General features: G+C 38.6%; 1 protein-coding gene across 1 annotated transcript in view; it reads right to left on the reverse strand.

Annotated features, from left to right (window-relative positions):
• Window positions 1-22,521, reverse strand: part of col13a1 (collagen, type XIII, alpha 1) — a 62,966-nt gene that overhangs the window by 17,522 nt on the left and 22,923 nt on the right. Inside the window, exons 12-33 of the mRNA XM_087169692.1 lie at window positions 22,334-22,426; window positions 21,860-21,901; window positions 21,734-21,751; window positions 21,321-21,347; window positions 19,976-20,020; window positions 16,895-16,921; window positions 15,593-15,637; window positions 11,677-11,712; window positions 11,535-11,588; window positions 10,327-10,413; window positions 10,179-10,205; window positions 9,248-9,283; window positions 9,077-9,133; window positions 8,975-8,998; window positions 8,845-8,898; window positions 7,457-7,501; window positions 7,134-7,241; window positions 4,637-4,678; window positions 4,472-4,522; window positions 4,207-4,233; window positions 3,981-4,067; window positions 1,726-1,782 (exon numbers count right to left, since the gene is read on the reverse strand). Of these exons, the coding sequence (XP_087025818.1) occupies window positions 1,726-1,782; window positions 3,981-4,067; window positions 4,207-4,233; window positions 4,472-4,522; window positions 4,637-4,678; window positions 7,134-7,241; window positions 7,457-7,501; window positions 8,845-8,898; window positions 8,975-8,998; window positions 9,077-9,133; window positions 9,248-9,283; window positions 10,179-10,205; window positions 10,327-10,413; window positions 11,535-11,588; window positions 11,677-11,712; window positions 15,593-15,637; window positions 16,895-16,921; window positions 19,976-20,020; window positions 21,321-21,347; window positions 21,734-21,751; window positions 21,860-21,901; window positions 22,334-22,426 (1,089 nt within the window). The remainder of the gene's footprint in view (window positions 1-1,725; window positions 1,783-3,980; window positions 4,068-4,206; window positions 4,234-4,471; window positions 4,523-4,636; window positions 4,679-7,133; window positions 7,242-7,456; window positions 7,502-8,844; window positions 8,899-8,974; window positions 8,999-9,076; window positions 9,134-9,247; window positions 9,284-10,178; window positions 10,206-10,326; window positions 10,414-11,534; window positions 11,589-11,676; window positions 11,713-15,592; window positions 15,638-16,894; window positions 16,922-19,975; window positions 20,021-21,320; window positions 21,348-21,733; window positions 21,752-21,859; window positions 21,902-22,333; window positions 22,427-22,521) is intronic.

The following is a 22,521-nucleotide window of genomic DNA, read 5'->3' on the forward strand; positions in this document are numbered from 1 at the left end:
GGGGGGGTGGGGGGGTGAGTGAAGCTGTGACTCAAGTGACTTCAAAAACTCATTCAGATGATGACAAATGAAGGGTGATGGAAGTAGTGGAGGTAAAGTGAGTGACAGTAATAGTGAGTAACTTCTTTTTCTGGTCAAGTCTATGACTATGTTGTTGCTCATGGTAATACAATGTACTTGGTTTTCACATTCATTGTCATGATATAACATCATGTTTGTAGATGTACAGTAGGCACTAATCCTAGATGAGAGGAGAAACATCTTCAAGCATCTACAACCAAGTCCAGTTGCCCTCGATTCAACTTGTCTTGAATACCCATGGCCTGGATAACTCACATTATTCACTAACACTGCCTTCTTGTTAGCTGCTCTCTGTCTGGTTCTGTTTCATCCTTCCTGACTGCCAGAGGCGTTGCTTTAAGCACTGAATGTTCTGTTTCGCATATGCGCAGGCCGAGTATTTAATATCAACAATGTCACCTGTGACCCCAGAGGACCCGAGAGAGGGTATATCTTCCGGTGTCATCAGGGAATCAGTTCCTTTTCATCTTCTCGCTTCGCAGGTTCACTACTTCACTAATTTTCTCAATCTTAAAATACACTTGTTGCAGGTAGCCTTGCAACCATGTCGGTCAGAGCTGTGGAATACTCGCCCCCCCCCCCGAGAGGCTCCAACGAGCTGTCCCTCTGTCGTGAGGGAACGTGGCTGTCTGTCGTTTGTGTTCAGCAGGGTATAGACGTTGGTCCTCCTGCTGTTGGTATCAGCCTGTAAAGCTTGCTTTCGATTGTGTACCGCCATTTGATAAGTATTTGCTGGTGTTGAGCTGTGTTTATTGGAATGCTATGGAGGAGAGCAGTGCTCCTGCCACTGCTCCTTGTGTATGATAATATTTAGTTTGTTTTTGTGGAGGTTTAGCAGCGCTTTCGCGCCAGCTGATTTAAGTGTAATGTAAGATGTAAGCTATAAGCTGTGGTAATTTGTGTTTGTTGGTGAGGGCTGTGTCTTTGCTCCCCAACCCCAACTCACTCTGGTTTTGAGCCTACTGTTAGTAATAGTGCTTTCACTGGAGTTGACCTGTTCAGCCATTTCAGCCATTCAGCGATTTTCACCTCAAGAAGATCCAGCGCTTTAAGCACCACCTCTGGCGGTCGTTCAGGATTCATAGAACTGTAGTTACCTTCGTAACTTTCGCTCTATGCTGTATTCTACTGTCAACAAATCCTATGGTAAGATCAAATCCAACAACGTCTCTCAGTACTTCCCTACCCTGTCTGTGGCTCTGAGCCCTAAGCCTATTGCTACCTACTGTAGATGTCACTTTTTGAAAACAGCTCACAAATATATACACTGTTGCCCATAAAGTTGGAATAATTTTGTTTTCAGACACAATCCTCTGTTTATTCGTATTTAAATGCATCAGTAATCACTTTCGACCAGGTGCAATGATTACATTATGTGTCCCAATTACCCAGGTGAAATTAAATAAATCACATTGTCACAATCATTTCATGGAAAGAGGTAAAAAATATTTTATTCCAACTTTATGAGCAACAGTGTAGTTTCATTTCTCCAAAAAAGATCCACAATCTCCTACAACAGCTGGCCGATGGAGGACTGCATTTATTGAGAACTATTTTCAGTAACAGATTAATCTACATTTGTCCTCTAGTGATTATTTGGTGTAGCAGAACGGATGAATTGATTTGAATGATTTGCCAACATACTGTTAAATGCCCTGTTAAAGCTGCACCAAGGGGAGAAACGCTGCCTAAGGCCAAACTCTGGGAACAAATAACAAATATGAAGCAATTTTATATAATAATTTGACAGAGGGAAACAATGAAACATAATGTGAGATAACAATATTATAAAGGGGAAGAATATGTTGATGTGCTGTAGGTACTTAAACTATCAAAAGTAAAAGTAGGCAATTCATAATTCAGACCCCTGTGCCCCCTGTGACTGACATACTATTATAGGCTTTACTACACTATTGAATTATTATTACTGATACATACATGTATAAGCAGTATTTCACTGTTGTAATTGGTCAAGCTGGAGTTAGTTTGAACTATTTAATATAGTGCTGGACAGTGTCATCTATCACATTTTATCAGCTCATCATTTGTTTTGCATGTTAAACTTTAATCTGTGAAAGAAATAGCAACTAAAGCTGTCAAAAAATATAGTGGAATAAAAAATCTAATATTTGCCTCTGGATTGCTGTAGAGGTATAAAGTTGGCCAAATTGGAAACTCTCGATTAAAATTGCCTTTGATTTATACTTAGGTAAATGTACATTCTTTGATTCCACATTACACTACATTACTTTCAAATTAAACAAGTTATCTAGTGAACAGGGGCCAGGGAAAGTGGGGTGTCGGGTGGTTACATCCAATGAAGCTACAGAACCCACCTACCCAGGCATTAAACCACTGCTCAGGATGACCTGTGTTATATACCAACATCCATATGTATATGTGTTATATCTGTAAAAAATAAAAAGCCTAGCTTAAGGTCCACAGTTTTATGTTCTCCAGAGCTTTTATCCAATCTCATGGCCCTTATTATTTAGTAAACTAAGCAAACTTCATCCATTGATGATGACAGTTAGATGAGGAGAAAATGACTGATTGCATCAGAAAGAGATTATGTGTTTCAAACTGATGAATATGTTTCTTATTTTGCTGTGACACTGAATAAAGAAGCATTCTGCAAATACAGAAAAACTGCAAGACATAACATAACATATTTACAACTTTCCAGGTCACACACTAAAAGTCTGATGAACCAAATTGTACCAAAATGTTAATGTTAAGAGTATGACATGAATCTGTAACTGTATCTGCTAGCTCATTTTCCATCACTATCGATTCCACAATTTTTATTCTCCCCCGAGCAATTCCTCTTAATTTGCTTCTACTTTATTCATTTGCAGAATTTGCAGAAGTGGTGGCAATGTGCTGTCAAAGTGGTGATTTTCTTTTTCATTTTTCTCTATTTGCATGACTTTTGTAAAACTGCAATGCACTGAATTCTCCTGGCCACTGTGTATAACACTGAGCTAAGTAAATATTCTTTACGCCCTGTTCAGCGGGTTAGAGTATACTAGCTCAATTTTGGAGCCAATGAAGCTGACATTGAGTGAGGGCAGGGTTCACCCTAGACAGGTTGCCAGTCTATCACAGGGCTGACATACAAAGACTAAATTGCCAATAGGTGTGAATGTGCACATTCGTGTCGTGGGAGAAAGCCAGTAACCCGGAGAGTAACCACGCAGGCACAGGGAGAAGTCTACACAGAAATGGCCCCACGCCCCGGGTTCGAACCCAGAACCTTTTCACAGTGTTGACAGTGCTACCCACTGCACAACCGTGCCGCCCGAACATGTAACACATATCGCTGTACCGCATGTCAATACCATGGTCCTTTACACATAATTCAATAATTGTGAATATATGGTGTATGGTTATGTGATAACTTTTCATCAGCATTGTCTGTAGATGATGTAGACCAAATTTCATAAGAATTAGATGCCTCAGATTAATTCATTTTGGGTTTATGTTCCTTTTTTTTGAAAATAATCACCATTAGCGCAAAAATGCAGATGATTTCAGAGATCAAAATGGTGAAAGAATTTTTAACTATCATCCAAACTGTTTTGAGAAAATAGCACAAACTTGTACTTTATTGTTATAGCGCCACCTATCAGACAATTGGTGTCATTTTTTTGTGCATAAGTAGTGGGTGCAATTTGCAACCAATCTATTAATTTTCATGAGTTTTTGTCCAGTAGTTTTCTGCACAAACACTTTGAGCGGTGAAAAATAAGACAGAATAATAATTTGATAATAATAATAATTAGAGAACAAAAACAATAGGGTTCCTAGCAGCAAATGCTCTCAAAAAACTTAACAATAGGCTAGAACACAAATGTACCCCAAAGAAATACAAAGATTTCTGATAATTGTGAACTTACAGGGAGTCCAAGATGGCCTCTGTCTCCCTTTTCGCCCTTCTGACCTGTTGCTCCCTTTTCTCCTCTGATGCCTATGCCTGGCTCTCCCTGAGAGACAGGGTGAGATAGAATCCCAACGTTACACTTTAATGCATTGAATTGCTTTGATGCAGACAACATATAACTGGATGAAGATTTAATAAAACAAGGGGCTGGTAGATCTTGTTTTATAGAAATAATGTCTCACCTTAGGCCCTGAAGGTCCTTGAGATCCCTGGATGAAACAGAAACAGTGAAATTACTGAGACAATCTATACTGTTTTCCAGTTGTTGCCACTGCATACCACTGGTGAAGCTGAGTAATGTCAGGAAATAAAAAATACAAATACAAATTTGGCATCTGAATGCCACCTCGATAATGAAACTAGTGTTATTTGAACTGAGGCCTAATCAGTTAAATTAACTGAAAATAGCTTTTGGAGTGTGGAGGCCTTTAAGCATATTTGACTCACTGCTGGGCCAACTGGTCCTGGAGGTCCTGGGGGCCCTGAAGGACCATAGATCTAAATACGGACGCACACAGACACAAGCAACAGGTTTCAAATCAGAAAATATGGCTCAAACATGCTTTTCTGCAATGCGCTAATCAGACCTGTGGGTAAATGACTAACACTTACTATTTCTGACCTAGCTCCTTCTCCAGATTCGCCTTTAGGACCCTGTCATAACAAGACACAGCAGGACACAAAGTTCTTCAGACAAACTATTAATGAATAAAAATTAAGCAATACAACAGTTTTTCACACAGAACTTAAAGTGAATACAAGATGTGTTCTACTTTTCCTCCTTCGTCAGGGTTAGGGCCTGAAGGGGCAACAATGTGTACCATTGCGCCAGGTAATCCAATAGGGTTACAGGGGGGCTAGGGGGCTAGGGTGCTCTAAACCCTAGAACAAATGAGGTGAGCACTTCAATTCAGGGACTAATGATTAAAATCAAAGCATAAAATAGAAATTTGAATGTTTTGTTTAAATCCTGTCTTAGTGCTCATCATCATACCAATCAGTACCTGGGCAGTATACCTGTTGTTTTATATTTGAAACGAATAATTGTTCTGTTTTTTTTTTTTTTTTTTGCTTCTGTGTCAGCCACTATTAGACACCAACTAAACACTCCAATGTATTATATTTTAATGGTGTTGAAGCAGAGCATTTTAATTTTACCTAAATCATATGATTTGAAAAATGTTCTTCAAAAATCAATTGTTTGCTCAGTTTTCATACTCTGTTCTGAACTGTTTCCATAGGCCCATCCCATATGGTCCCATCAAATACTTGCATAGCACCTATTTTGCCTATTTTGTGTTTTGTGGATAGCTAACATCTGTATTAATTAGCTGCTAGTTCTGGGGCAAATTCTGGGGCTGGTTCTTGTGTTGTGGGACATTACATGTTTTCTGGTTTCCACATGTAGAGAACAGCATCCAGGCACCAAACTTTACCCAGCCCCTTCCTTTCACAGCAATTAATCATTGAATTAGTTGCAAAGCAATTTGAGTAGTTCTTCCATCATTGACATTCCTACAAAAGAGCAAGTAATAAGTGTCTATAAAACTTGCTAATATATTGATAAAGCCTGATTTAGGGATTGTGCAATCCAAGTCCATGATGAGACATGGACATTTCTGACATTAAAAAACTGAGCATCCAGCTGAATAGTCATGAGCATTAAAATGATGTAACTGCTGTGTGAAGGCATACAGTATGTTATAATCCACTGTGTTTGCTGAAAACAATCACACTATCGAGATCCCTAGTCTTTATTACTTTATCTTGTATATGTTTGTTGACATGAATGTACTATATGCCTATATGCTTGCAGCTGGAGACATGGTTTGAAAGAAAAATTGTTAAGCATGTTTCAGTACTTTGAGTTGCCAGCTGATTTTATATGAGTTTTTTTTAATTATTGTATTTTGAATGGTTTTCTATGGGGAATGGGTGAAACATGTTGAAACACGATTAATCTTCACAAATATCTCAAAAACTATAAAGGCTACAAGCCTGAAGCTTCCCCATTTTTCAGTGCTTCACTTACATGAAAATGATAGTGATAGCATCACCATGTGGTGAGAAATGACCTGACAAGCTGTAGAAGCTGTAGCTGACAAGCTGTAGAAGTGGAATCCATAGGGATTCAGTGGATGATGCTGAAGTGATCAATCTCAGCTATACCCATTTGCATGTTTTGCATTTTGAAGATAGCGATTCATAATAAAAGATAAAAGTCTCAATCGGGTAAGAGGAGCATAGGCTGTGTGGCAGAAAGCTTGTGCAGTTTTCATCGCCTCACACACACACACACAAACACACACTGACAGTCACACACACCGTCTCAACCTTGTGGATTCACCTGCAACATAAGATTCTCAACCAGGTAAGAAGAGCTGACTGGAGGCTCTGTGGTAGAAAGATTAAGTAGTTTCTATTGCGACACACACACACACACACACACACACAGTAATATCACCAGCAATTCTTCAGGTACTCCTGGCTGAATGCTACCATCACATCTGGTGTCGGGCTACCTTGTAGTGCTCCCTCACATCCATTTGCACAAATGCTTCTTTTTATGAAGCACATGGAGCAGGTATAATACAAAGGCATTCACTTATTGATTGCTTTGCATTTTTTCATTTAAAATACAAAAACAAGAAAAAGAAATTGATCAAACATATACATATATACTGTATATATATATATATGTGTGTGTGTGTATATATATATATATATATACATATAAAGTTGTATGGAAATGCTGTAGTCAGGGACTCAATGTTGCCTGTCCTGTGTCAAAAAAGTAAATAAAATTAAATAAATAACTAAGCAATAGCAAATTAAGTGTCTCCCTTTCCTAACTGTCAAACATACACATATATAAAACTAACAGCTCTAAATGTAACGCCAGGCTACAAATAGCATCACCACATGTGGGGGCATATAAACTCAGTTTCGTTCCTGGGGTCTCTTCTAAGCTTGTGAGTCTTTAATTAGATAATAAGAGGACAGATGCAAAAAAACAAGGCCTTTCCCATAGGTAATTACAGATGTGGGCATCTGGCTTTAGTCAGGAAACCCTAGGCAATGATGTCATGTGGTTAATGTAGTCACTTACAGGTGATCCAGCTGGACCCATGTCCCCCTTGGGTCCTGGGAAGCCTTCGACACCGTCCTCCCCTCTGGGACCTGCAGGGCCAGGCTCTCCAGGCTTTCCTCTGGGCCCCTAAAACACAAGGTCAAAGTTACCTTGTTTAATTTAACCTGAATAAGAGGAAGATATGTTGAGACAGATTCTTTTACATAAAAGAGATTCATCATCACCCACACACATTTTGTCACCACAATGAATAGATTCTATCACAATATACAGTACATTCATGTAACAATGCAACTGCCTGGAAAATTATATGGATTACTGATGTAGTATTGTAGTATTACCTTCTCACCGTCCAGTCCTGGTGGACCTGGTAGTCCAACTTCACCCTGAAGACACACCAAGGCTGGATTACCAACTAGGCAAAGGAGGCAACTGCCCCATGACAGACCCACAGGGGCCCCTGATAAGCTGTATGTTAGTTGGCTTCTGGTAACTTGATCAAGTGCAGATTTGTTAACTGTACCGTGTTGCTTCAGGTACTGGTGAGACATGACTTACAAGGAAGTCCACTTTAAGAAACAAATTCATGAACATTATAGTTTAGTTTTATATTACTATCATTAGTTTAAACTGATCAGCCATAACATTATGACCAACCGTCTAATATTGTGTAGGTCCCCCTTTTGCTGCCAAAACATCTCTGACTCGCGAGGCATAGACTTCACAAGACCTCTGAAGGTGTGCTGTGGTATCTTGCACCAAGATCTGAGCAGCAGATACATAAGTCCTGTAAGCTGTGAGGTGGGGCCTCCATGAATTGGTCTTGTTGGTCCAGCATATCCCACAGATGCTCGATTGGATTGATATCTGGGGAATTTAAAGGCCAGGTCAACATCTTGAATCGTTGTTGTGTTACTCAAACCATTCCTGAAACATTGTTGCAGTGTGCAACTGCAACTGCCATTAGGGAATACCGTTTCCATGAAGGAGTGGACTTGGTCTGCAACAATGTTTAGGTGGTACGTGTCAAAGTAACATCCACATGAATGGCAGGACCCAGTGTTTCCCAGCAGAACATGGCAAAAAGCATCACACTGCCTCCACCAGCTTGCCTTCTTCCCATAGTGCATCCTGGTGCCATCTCTTCCTAGATAAGCAACGCACACGCAGCCAACACATCAACTTCAAGGACTAAATGTTCACTTGCTGTCTAATATATCCCATCCACTGAAAGGTACCATTGTAACAAGATAATCAATGTTAATCACTTCACCTGTCATTGGTCATAATGTTAAGGCTGATCGATGTATATTACTGATAAAGTACTGACTGAAAGTAATCACAGCAGCAATTTATTTTATCGTTTGTTGCAGCAACTGTGAGGTAAACGGTAGACAAATTCAAATGATTAAGTAATCAGGAATGTATGCTTGCATGTATTGTTGTTGCTGTTGTATATTTTGCTGTAGCCCCGTTTTGGCAATCACAATGATGATATAATAAATGATACAATGATAATGAATGAGAGGACTTTGTACAATATGGACCAAGGCAGGCAACATTATTGCCTAATTCTTTGGCCATGTCTTGTATTTTCATGTAGTCAAATAACCTCAACCAAATGATGTGAAAAGCCTCATACAGTACACACCAAACAATCTACATGTTTATTTTCTGAATGTGGAAATTGTGGCTCATCTTTGAAATACTGTCATTCTAAAATGACTACCTTCGCACCAGTGAGGCCAGGGGACCCTGGAGGTCCAGGTAATCCAGGGGGACCCTGTAGGGGGAAGAGATCACGTGATTAAATAGAATTTTGAGTACTGTGTTTGTGATAAACCCTAGAAAGTACTTACCATCAGGGGTATGTTGTGAATATCCTGTGGAGGAATATACTTAATGTCATTCTTTAGTTTCTCTACATCTGAGAAAAGTGCAACTAAATTAGAGTAACATACATTTTCATTATTGTGGATTTCAGCCTTTCCCGGCTCCCCAGTTGGGCCCTGAGGACCCTATATGATGAAAATGAAAATCATTAACATAATGAAATAAGACATTTTGTGTATATGTGTATATTTTGTCAATATTTCCAATAAGTTGTCATGAGTCTGGCAGCCATGACTTACTCTTGTTCCAGCTGGGCCTTCGGGACCTACTTCCCCCTAGAGGTTAAATTGAGGTATAACATTTAGATTCTCCATAAATATTCTGTCTATTTATTTGTGAGGGTTGCGCAATTAACTTGGTGGAGGGATGTGGTATGAACCAGAACCTGTTTTATTTTGCGGCAGATCTGGATCATGTACTATGAATTTGAATTATTCTCTCTGCAGTCTCTGTTGTTTGACATTGGCCTTGGTGTTCTCTGTGTGCCTTAGTTGGTCTGTTTGTGTAATTGTCAGCAGTATTACACAGAAAGTACTGAACTGATTTGTACCACACTTGGTGGAGGGATGGGCATTGGCTAGGGAAGAACTCATATATCCTGGTGCAGATCCGGTTAAACGGGCAGATCATCATGTTTACTTAGTTTAGAGATAGGGTTTTTTGTTTAACATTTTCAGTTTCTCAGGAAATGATTAATCTAGATGTAAACCGATCAGATCAATATATATTGAAATGACATCTATGAGTTCGTACAATTTAGTGCACATCCAGAAAATAATCCAGATGTGGTGGAAGATACTGCATCCACATTACATGTATAGTACTTATTTTTGATATTAACAGTGCATATGGCACAAGCAGCATCTAGGAAAGTTTACATAAGTGTTTCACTCAACACACAACTAATAAAATTACACAAAATCAGTAGCAGGGGAAACATAGCAATGAGACAATTCATACAGCTGTATGAATCATGTAATGCTGGCATCATTATTTAACAAAATAACTGGTAAAACCATACAGCGGAAGGATTTAATACAACAAATAAAAAAAGCTACACTTGAGAACAACAGACAGGACATTGAGTGCCATTCTAGTGTGAGTATTTGAAAAGTAGTCTGAATATTACAATGTTGTGTTTCAATCCCTTCCTAATGCTATGTATCCTACCTTGTCTCCGTGGTCACCTTTTTCACCCTGTAAAAAGAATGTCAAACAGTGACTTACATGAGCAGTGGTTTTTGTTGAAGTGTTAATTAATAATCTATGATGGTGTACAAGCAGGTATCTGTCCAATAACTAAACTATTAATCTTTACCTTGGGCCCCATTAGGCCTGGCAGTCCCAATGAACCTGGTTCTCCTTTTATTCCTTGGGCAGCAATGCTTGGCTCTCCCTTCTCACCCTGTCATACAAACAGAAGAAGAATTAATTGAATGGAGTACAATTTATTATTAATATTGACCAATTAACCAGACAAGCACAATAACCAATAGGATTTCATAGTGTATATATATATATATATATATATATATATATACTATATCAGACATTTATGAGACACTGCAGACAAAATAAATCATAACAATTATTTATAATTCCTGTCTCTGTTCAAAGATGATCTCTGGTGTCAGATGTGAATATCCTCCTTGATTCTTTTCCTGCTGCCCACTGACTCCTTCTCCTGACCTTTGACCTGGTATATCTGGCTGTTTTTACTGTTGATACAGTCTCTTGTCAGTAGAGTCGTCACGTAGCGTCATGATCTTATATATCAGTGTTATACACCACTTCAGTCTTTCTCGCAGACAGGGACCTATTTTAAGGGTGTACCAGCAGAGCTCTTAAGGTGTTGAATGGTTTGTGGTAAGTTCTGACTTGTAGGGGAGATGTTTCTCATGGTCTCTGAAGTCATAGTGGGATTATTAGTACCTGCACCAGCACCTCCCATTATCTACCCTTTTCTTCTGATAAGAAGCTTTTCTCTGTGAGGAAGAGGTCTCACTGAGGACAAGTGAAAATATCTTGTCACCTCCACGACAACTGAGCAAAGTGAATCTGAGATGTAGTTCAAAAGCTAGTAAGTGGACTTCAATAAAGATTGTTTTATCAGTACAGCATTTCAGTACAATCTGTGAGATCACAGCACATTCAAGATTGGTTTCCAACAATCAATTCTTCTCTGAATGGAATGAATGACTGCATGTGTGATTGTTATTAGAAATGAATGACAATGGATATGATAAGGTTTGTACAGTAAAACAAAAGAGTTAGCAAGCCAAATTCTGAATTAAATTAGTCAATAAATGTCTAATTATACCATCTACTATAAAGACCAAAGCACCTCAACAAACACCAAGTGAGACACAGCTCACAGCACAGTTATGTTAAACAAAACAAAGCTTTAACTGGAGTTTTGACAATCACAAACACAAAACAGTGATGTGAGGAATCTCTCCAGTTAGTAGAGGAATAAGGATGACTGACATTAACAGACAGTGAATGCTCATTCCATTCCAGGCCTACCCTGTAGCCCCTCTTGCCAGGGATGCCAGGGGTACCAGAGATGCCAGCCTGGCCCTTTCCAATGGAAGAAAGACAGTCATGACCCACTGATCTGATTGGGTATATAGAAACTGCCACACACACTGCTCAGAATTAATGTTACCTTTAACCCAGGAGTGCCTGGGAAACCTGGTTCTCCCTACAATGGCCAAGATGCCATAGCAGATAAGGAAAAAAAGGAAAACAGTTATGAATTATTTTTTTTCAAGATGTTAAAAATTACAAGCAGACACATCAACAGAGCAATCATTCATGCAATTACATGGATGGTCTACTGAACAAGTGAACCTGGAACAGGATAAGACCTTGCACCTAAGCCCCCGCATGAAGTGACAATATTTCTTATGGGAAAGTTGTTGGAAAGTCAATCAAATGACACAAAACAACTACATAACATGTCTCAGTAAGATTTTTGGTCAGAGCAGCTTCAGTTCTCCTTGGCATTGATTCTCCAAGTGTCTGAACTCTACTGGGGGATCAACACAATTCTTCCATAAGATATTCCCTCATGTGGTGTCTTGATGATGGTTGTGGAGAGTGCTGTCAAAAGGGGCCCATATTCTCATAATCTGTCCATAGTATAAAGTGAAATATAAAACATGATTAGCATCTGTCAAGAGCCACCCACAGCATGATGGACCCTCAGAAATTGGTTGTTAAAAATAGAAAGGAAAACACACCCATGTAAGTCATCTGTGTTCTTGCTCCCCTTTTCAGATTAATGAGTAGTTGGCTTAAAGTTGATGTACAGTCACAGCTGTAACCACACAAGTACAGACATAGCTGGTTGGAAGAGAGAGTTCCTACATTCCTGTGCCCCAGTGGAATATGTGTCAACTTTGTGTCCTGATGCTTTCATATAATTTGTCATAGTTGTAGACAGAATACAGTAACAAGTTATGAGTGCAAGTGTTATCTAAGATGTAAAAAGTTTTGTATAGCAATATGCAACAGGAATAGAGATGATACAAAAATGATTTCAACATGCTGCTTCACATTAGCACATAAAGACAAAAAGAAAGAAAGAAAAAACTATGAATATTTCATGTGTCTCAATTAAGTTCTGTTGACTTACTTTCTTCCATGTCTCAATGGTCTCCAGTGCCAGAGAGTTTAAATCATTTGTTGACTACATACCCCACATGTATCAAATATTCTAGTTTTTGGGTTTCCCTAAATAAGCGTTCTACACCTTTTGGGCAACTAGAGAGCAGGGCAACACTGTTCAAGATAATGATGCTTTAATTGCTGGCACTTAGTTTTGTAAAATCTTTGAACAGCAGGCTATAGTCACCAAAGGGCATACTAGTTACTAGTATTAGTATACATTTGTTAATATGCATTAGTATACAGGTACGATTGTTACCACTAGTGGTCACATGACACACTTCTACATGCTGGAACATTCTTCTCTGAGATGCACATAAACTAATGTTTATGGGTGTCAGAGATTTTCACGTGACTGTGACTTTTCATCTGTCAGTTGGAAGATGGAGGTGGAGGAAGGTGGAGAATATCTCTGTTTCTGTCAAATACACTACTGATCTGTAACACTGGCCTGCCATGTCATGATTTATCAATATACTAATCTTTTTACTGAAGCATGCAATCAGCGTATTTCCACTTCATAGGAAAAGTACAACGCTCTTATAGGAACTGTAATCATCTTCCAGTGATGCTACAGGATCATTTGTTTTCAATTTGTTTGTTTGTGCTTCTCACTTAACACTGGAATATTATGAACAGACAAAATAACAGTGTACTTAATCCAGGAAGCCTTAAGGTGCTGTTGAGAATGAAAAACTGATCAAAGCGAAGAAAATAAAAAATTAAAAGCCAAAAAACAAAAAACACAAAAACAAGAAACAACAACAACAACAACAACAACAACAACAACAACAACAACAACAAAAACAGTTTCAACCTCATTGGGTCTTGGTCAGGGCAGTACAAGTAAAAGGAGGTTGTTTACACCAGGTACTCTTTATAGAAAACACTACACAGAGAATCTCATTATTTTTCTCTGTTATAAATGTTCATGCAGCAACAAATGCAAGAGCCAAACTCACCAAAATGGGCAGGTAGGTTGCAAATTCCATCAACTATTCAGGCACAAATAATGACACCAATTGCCCACAAGGTAACGCTGTAAAGTTTACGTTTTCACAATTTTCTCAAAAATTGGTTTTGCTATTGTAATCTCAAATCATCTGCATCTTTTGGTCTTCTGCTCTAAAAATCCCTGCTTTTCAAGCCATTAAATCAAAACAAACTAGTCTGAGGCTGTTTTGGTCAGCATCATCTCATCATCTCACACAATGCTGACAAAAAGGAATTTTCATCCATTTTGAAATTGTATAGTTTTAAATCTGTGTAATTCAGATAAGCTTTAGATAAACACTCATAAATTAAAATTGGCTAAATCTATTGTAACCAACACTGTATACCTTCACACATCTTAGCTATGCAATCTTGTAAGATTCTGTCAGTGTTTTCCAGCCACTTCTGCCCACATCTGTACCTGTAGCTGCCTGCCTGTAGCCTGGACCTGACCTGCCTGTGCTACTTGTGTTTAGACCTGTTGCCAGTTTGTGACTTGCCTTTTGGCCTTTGTCTTTTCATACTTTCACACTCCACACCTGTTCAGACTGGTATTTACTGCCAACCATCGCCCATTTCACTGACCATTCAATAAGGTTCCTGCTGTAAATAAACTGTGACATTGGATTGCATTACTACCAGAGAGTGCTTCTAGAGGAAAGCTCTGCGGATGTCCCAAAGGGAAATAGTTCAAGGAATCATCCTTAGGGGAACATGAATATAATATTTTGACAAAACATTGGTCCATTCAATGAAAGCCACCACTTTTGTTTTCAATTTGCTCATAGAGAGCCAAAAACAGGAAATGTTGCATACAGATGTATGCTGGGTAGCTCATTGCTTCTCATTTGCAGTGAAAGGAAAACAGCTGAGATACCTTTTAATTCAGTCAAGGAAGTGAAACTGTTGGCTTACATTCTCCTCTGTCTCTGTCATTGTCTGTTACTCCTCTCAGTTCTCAGAGGGAAAGTAGAATTAAAGCTGTTTTCAAAGACAGAGCTTATTAGATCAGTCTAAAGAGAAGTAGTGGAGTACGCTGCCTGCTGGGAGCTTTGGAACTGAAGCGGTTGAGTCTTGAAAAGTCATTATTTATGGTCTGCACCATGCAGATATCAATGGTCATTGTGTAAACCACAAAATTCTACCTGGCCCACTTTATTTCACTCACAAGGCACTGGCAGCCGGCTCTCTGAGATTATATATAGAACAGATTTCCCCTGGGAGGATGGAAGCCCATAGCCTAACACTGAAGGAGCAGCCTGCAAAAGCACTTTCTCTTTACTATTAACAATAAAGGCCTTTTCCAGATCACCATTTCCTGTGGATACCAACAAGTATGCACTTTCCTTGAAGTTTTTTCCGCTTTTGACTTTTTCTTCCTCTTTCCCCCATCTGTGAGGCTTAATGGAGAAAACACACATCCGTGTGGCTGCGATTGCTACTGCCATGATAGCATGACCAAGGAGAGCTGCTGTAGGTGTAGGTCAACTTGGTGTCTTGAGGTACTGGTGTCCACCAGAGAATTAATAGAGAACCGAGTAGATGACATTAACCAAAAAGTCAACTACAAGAAAAGATCCTCAGCACAAATGCTTAGTATTCATTCTTGCAGGGTAATGCTCACACAGCACAACTGAACTCTAAAACTCTGTTAATACCCATGTTGATAAAATTTTCATTAGAGTATAATTTTATGTGCCCACAGATGGATTTAAATTCATGAATGTTTTCAGGTTGTTTGTGTTCAAAAAAAGACATCAGCTTTTCAGTTCAAACTTCTGAAGTGCTTTTCCACTAAGAGATAAATCTAAACAGAGTTTCACTAATCCAGACTCAAGTGGGGACATCTGTGATCTCACAATGCATAAATAAATCTTGACATGCTGCACACACAACTCCATGCTTGCCTGTCACTCTACCTTCTCTCCCCTCTCTCCTGGGAAACCCCACTTTCCTTCATCTCCCTATAGAGTGTATGAAAAAAGCAGCTCAGATGAGCAGCAGGGTCGTAAAAGCAGACACACTCTTTCAACCAGGGGGAAATCAAAGATGAGCAAAGGCTCAGTGGGAGAAGCAGTGCTCCTTCGTGACATGGAGCCTGACTGGGGGAGATATATGTTTTTAGCGCTGACATCAGAGGCCTTCTATGAGGTTGGTCCCTAATCCAAAGCAGCAAGTGGTTGCCTTGGAAAAAATATTAAAGTAGAGAGGTGGTTACTGTGTGAATGGTGAATGTATTGTGAAACACTGATTAACATTAAGATCTATGGTTAATTCTAGTTTATCATTTTTTCAGTGAAAGGCTACTCATATAGAATTAGGGTTAACTCTTTACTGAATGAAGTTGTTCGTCACAATAAACTATAAAGCAAAACTTCCAAACCTAGATCATGAATTAGTAAACAAGAGGATTCTTTGTTAGCAAAGAGGGTAGTTGAGATTTACAGACAGACAAGGTAACACACAAGCAATGCCCCTTACTCTCATATTCTCTTTTGGCACCCACAAGTCTAAAACAGAAGGTACAGCTAAAACAAAATCAGGGCTGTAGATTCTACTGATGACACTGAGGCCCCTAAAGTGATGTTTACTTTTTATAACCAATAGATAAACATCTTGACTTAAAATTTGACAAAACAATTCCAACTCAAGGCCAACTAAGCATTTCTGACACTTTAGAACAGAGTATTCAAGAGGTCACAGTATGGTATAGTCTAAGGTTACAGAGAACGCTAGTAGGTAAAACTGAGATGTAAATTCCTCTGTGAAACTACCATTTTCATCAGCATTATTTAAATCAGACTTTTTTGGAGGGACTAGCGCACAACTAAAAATTGGCACAACACACAACATTGCTGCTGTCCAAACATTGCTGTACTTTCAAAATTACTGTAGATAATTTTGAAACTTTCAGATAAAATACAGGATTGATACTGATATATTGATATTGATCCTGCATGTGTTCAGAAAATGATCATACTTGTCAAGTGGAATATATTATTTGAATCAGATTAGATTGGATAATCTGGAAAAATTACAAAAATGAAAACTCAAAAGGCATATATATACATGAGCTTATACAATAGACTAGTGTGATCAAAAACCCTTATGCTTGGTCAGGTTTAGATTTAGGTCTTGGACTCAGGACCTCAGCATTTTTAAAGTCTTGTCCCTAATATTGTGTTACACAAAAGAAAATTGAAAAACTAAAAAAATCTTACCTTCATTCCTTGGTCACCTTTAACTCCCTGTGAAGCAAAGCAGAGAGAAATATTTTAATTATGAAAACTGATAACAATCAGAGCAGTCCACTAGATGGAGCACAAGATCCTCTATAAGCATTAGAATAACTGTGTCCAAAGTAGGGCTAGATAAAATAATACATTTTCTAATTAATTTGAATGATCCATTATCGATTCTTAAAATCCCAAGATTGTTCTTTGTAGTTGTGGTTAGGGTTGCATGGTTTTCATTTATTACAACATACACAACGAGGTAAGTTTAAGTTAAAAATGAAATAGATAATAGGAGCTACCTTGAGCCACACTGAGTCACAACAATCCTGTCAACTGTGACATGAATAATTATAGTGTGTGTGGACCCACCACAGTTTTCAGGACTGTTGTGACGCTGGCTAAGATTAAATAAAGACATGATAGACTGAAAAAAAAGATTTTGCAAACTAACCTGAGGTCTGGCTTTGTGTCTGTTGACGAGATATAACCTCTGGGATGTGAGGCTGTGGAAACTGATTTAACATTGTGTGCATTCTACATTATTCAGTTTGTTCCTGACAGGGAGCTAACGTTAGGTAGCCAGCTGTATGCAGATATCAGGCTGATGTCAACACAAACAGAGCAGAGATTAGTGAGCAGACTTTCAGTTCATGACCTGACTGTGCCGAAAGTGCATGAGCTGCACATGGTTGAAGCATCTGCTGCTGACGATCCATGTGTAGATGGACTATGTAGTTTTTAAAATATGCATAATGATGACGTCTGTTAAAAGTGGTGCAGGGTTTTTTTTTTTTAATTATTCTTACTAAACTGTTTTGCATGCGTAGAAAAAAATATGGATGGATCGTGTTTTAGTTGGAAAATAAATCCTGGGTCCACACTTTTATAACTATGGGGTTTGTTTAAAATTTAGCCTATAATATACACTTGAGGATTAATTCTGAGAAATGCCTCACACAACATGGTATCTGATGAAACTGAATCATAAAGAATTGAACTAAATTGCACTGAATCAAATGAAAAAATAATTGATTAAGGACTTCGCAAATCAAATTGAAATAGGAAATTGCTGTGATGCGAAGCCGCTTAGAGTGGATGAGAAAGGAGCAGTTCACATTTTATCTAAGAGGTTATCTATCAATGTTGTAGAACCTCAGGAAAAAAGCTGCATAAACAGTCCCTGTGCAAACCGTTTTTCTGTCCTCTTAGTGACCTTCAAATCATGTGCTCATAGCAGAAAACAGAAACAGGATTCTGGGTTGATTTCAAAGAAAGCAAGGAAGGAAGAATGGTTTAAATATAATTAATATATAATTATAATATATATATATATATATTATAATTAGTTAATAATCTGAAGCTGAATCAGAAGCTTACAACTATAAGGTGTTCAGCAGTCTGAGCCCCAGAAAAGCTGCTGTGTAAAATTCAGAGGGGCAATGTTCAGTGTGACCTTTACAGTTCATTCAATCTGAGCTTATGTTTCCTGCTTCAGATGAAATTACTTTCAAAAAGAGTCACATTATTGATGTACTCTGTGGCAGCTGAGCTGTTTGACGATACACACATGATTAAAGTTTGGAATTTAGTGTACAGTTATATTCTTATTCTCCATTATTGACTTACAAATTGCATTTTTACACTAAATTAATTACTTGGTCTTTAACGCAACATGTAAAATGTCTGCTAACATGTTAACAATAGCAGCTTCATAAGGTGATAATATGTCAGATTATCAATTTGCCCTAAACCATTCAACTAAAATGGAGGAATCATTCATGTTCCTTCCTTTCTTGAATAACTTCACACCTACTCAAGTGAAATTTGAGCTGAGCAAGAGTTCCTTCAGCATGAGTGAGAGACTTTCCAACCTTCCACCTTCAGCCTGCCACAGATAGTATGTTGAATGAAATATGTAAAAGATTCTAAGTTAATCTTTACTAGTACTTTCTTTTTCTTTCTTTCTTTCTTTCTTTCTTTCTTTCTTTCTTTCTTTCTTTCTTTCTTTCTTTCTTTCTTTCTTTCTGTCATATCTAAAGCCAAAAACTCTGATCTCTCGTAATGCCATTTAATGGCTTGGATTAGTGTAGAACATTTGCTGTATGTGTGTATGTCTCTGTGTGTGTTCTCTAGAGGAAGTCAGTTAAGCCATGGAAAAGTACGTGGACCAGCACATGGAGACCGTAGTGGGTACAACTCACTTTGACCCCCACACAACCTCAAAGCCAAGGTTAGATCTCTCAAACTGCCAACCACACAATGTGTGTGCATTTTGTGTCAATGTGTGCGTGTGTGTATGCATGCTGTGTTTGTCCCTGCCTATTCAATACTAAGGAGAATATTATGCAATAATCTAGGAAACACTTTCCATTAAATAAATGTCCAAACCTTAAATGTAGCAACAGATGCTGCTTGCATCATTCTGTGAGGTCAGGGCCTCAGTATTTTTATGATATCAGCTCTAGAGATCCCTCAAAGCTTCAGTTAATACATCTTTACCATTTAATGTATATAAAAAGAAGTGTGGTACTTGCTGGCCAAATGATGCCACTAAGATGGGGGACAAAATTCATGGTCCTCATGCAAAAGTTTATTTTATAATTAAACTAATATGGAACTTGAATTACCCTCTTTGTGTTTCCACAGACAGTGTTTGGAAGTAGGTTTGTTTCCAGGACCAAACACCGACCTACACCAAACAACTAAGATGAAAATGCCCACTCTGTTTGACTATAGCTAAAATTAAACTTCTGTATGTGCTGTTAAATAAATGTTTGGCTGAATAAATTTGTGTACGGAATATGGACTGTGGATTTTGTTTGCTATTTCTTAATCAGGAAAAGGTTTACTTCACAGCCAGTAATGGGAAGAGGAATGAAAGCAAAAACCCGCAACCCATGTAAATGTGGCATTCACATATGGTATGTGAACGCCACATATTTTAAGACAGCTAAGTGTCCTATGGAGTTTAATTTCAAACTTTTTTCCTGAACCTTTAAGTGAAAACCAAACACCACAGTCAAACATGAAAAGGTTAGGCTATAAAACATGCTCAAAGTTAAACACCTTTGGGCCATCAGGACCTGGTGGTCCTACATCGCCTTGATCACCCTATAGAGACACAAAGATATAAATATTATGTAATATATATGATATATTATATTTAACTACACAGATTCTCAAAAAATTGACAAACAGCAAATTGCTGGCAAATGGACACAGCAATGGCAAAGTGGCACCTGATTTATTAAAACCGTCTTTTCTTGCTTAAACGCCCTGAACCCCCAGTTTGACTCCCAGCTGACCGGACCATTTTCTGCATTCTCTTACTCTGGTTCTCCACATTTCTTGCCCATATTAATTGTCATGTGCTGAGAAAATAAAGGCATAAAAATTTCCAAAAGTAAAAAAGAATTGAAAAAAGAAAAAAACATCTTCTAAGTAGCTCTAAAGTCCTACTATGATCTGTCACTCACCAGCACTCACCAGCACTTTAACAGGAACACCATACCCAAAACTGGGTATTAACCTCCGCCTCAGTTTTTTGTGTCATAGATTTCACAAAATGTTGCAAAAATTCCTTTGAGATTGTGCTCCATGAAAATTTTTTCTGCAGATTTGTCAGCTGCACATTCATGTTGCCAATCTCCTTGCTAAACTCTGACCCTACCATCTGCTGTCTCAGCACAAAACCAGATCCATCAGACCAGGTCTTTAACTGTCAAGTGGTGGTGAGTGTGTCCACTGCAGCCTCAAGTTTCTGGTCTTTTTGACAAGAAGTATAACCTCACGTTTTCCTACTGCTGTTGTAGTCCATCTACTTTAAGGTTGGACTTGTTGTTCACTCTGAAGCTTTTGTGCTCAGCACAAAAGAGTGGTTATCTGAGTGACTGTAGCCTTTCTGTCAGCTCCAACCAGTCTGTCCATTCTCCTCTGACCTCTCTCATCAACACAGAGCTGCTGCTTACTAGATGCTTTTGTTGTGACTGTTGTGAGTGAAAATCCAGGAGATCAGCAGTTTGAGAAACACTCAAACCAACAATGATATTATACTGAATCACTATTTTCTCAATAACTAAAGCTCCTTACCTGGATCTGCAGGATTTTATATACTTCACTGCTGCCACATGATTGGCTGATTGAATCACTGAATAAGCAGGTGTTCATTAAGGAGTGCTCAGTGAGTGTATGTTTTTCAACAAGAAGGAAATCTACCTCCTTCTGTGTCTGCATTAATCCCTGCACATATTTGAAGCACATCATAAATAAAAGTCAACTATAACCTGGGAAAATTGATTGATTTCTGTTCACAATGTAAAATATTATCAGGTATTTTCTGGCAAATCCAACCACATCCTGGATTCTACAAACTATAAGATTTTTCAAAAGAGAAATACAGAAGGGAGCTCACCTTTTGTCCTGGCACACCTGGCTCACCCTGGAGAGATAAAACAGTGTGTGTACAGACAAAGTACATATCTAGCCAGTGTAACAAATGCAGATTTACATTGACAGATGTACAAGGCTGAGCCTTGCTTTGTGGGCTACAAAGTCATGCCTCTGATCGTGCTGCAGCCGAGCTGATGCTAAAGCCTAATACAGTGAGATTCAGTCTGACCTAGAAGTCTCAGTCACAGACTTTGTCAGTTTATCTGTGTTTGTTCTCTCATGTTCCTCACTGGATTTGCTACCTGTATTTGAATAATGTTTTGCTTCTGATTGTCAACCTTTGGTTCCTTTCCAGTGTTCTTGGCTTCTGCCTTCATAATCAAGTTTTTCAGAATTTTAATTTTGCTGTTTGGCCAAAAAGAAAAAGTAGTTTACCTTGAGTCCTGGTAAAAGCTGCAGAAACAATGCAGAAATCCAAGGAAGGTAAATGTCACACCAACAAACTTTCACTAATGAGAATATTCTGTAAAAATAAACATGGAATCACTGAAACAAACTTACCCGTAGGTCTTTTCCTGGTTTTCCTGGCTCACCAGGCTTACCCTAAAATTGGAAAAATTCCTCATATAACATCTCCAAAATATCTGTCGCACAAGCTCTATGATTCCGTTTCAACTACTCGTTTGCCTGACAATAAATGACGTCAAACAAAACTTAACACAAGACAACACATATTTTCTTAAAAACTGAACAACCAAGTGGTTGTCAAAGTGAAGTTTTATGTTTTTAGGTGGCAACATGGAATCAATGTCAGTTTCGAAACAGCTGAGTTATTGAGAGCAGCATGTCCAGGTTCTAATGGTCCCTAAGCAAAGTGAACTTGTGACTCTATTTCCAGTCCAGACTGATATTGTATTCATAATATTCTCACTATGTTTTCACCTCTCTGGAGCAGTCTGAGTTTATTAAGCACAGGTGGCTAATTAACAGGTGCATAGGATTTTAATTTCTGACTGAAGTAAGACTGGGACTCACCGGGGAGCCACTGGCTCCATTCAAGCCTGGTGTTCCTGGCAGTCCAGGGGGTCCTGGAGGTCCCGGGGGTCCCTGCGCTCCAGGCTCGCCCTGCTGAGAGACCTTGAGTTACAACCTGCCATGCTGGAGCATGTCTTGCCACACTGGCCATGCCAACACAATATCTCAGACTACATCTCAAATAAATG

Source organism: Seriola lalandi, unplaced genomic scaffold (assembly GCF_002814215.2).
Source record: "Seriola lalandi dorsalis isolate HSWRI2012SDOR001 ecotype SW California unplaced genomic scaffold, Sedor1 jcf7180002054907, whole genome shotgun sequence".
Taxonomy (NCBI): Eukaryota; Metazoa; Chordata; class Actinopteri; order Carangiformes; family Carangidae; genus Seriola; species Seriola lalandi.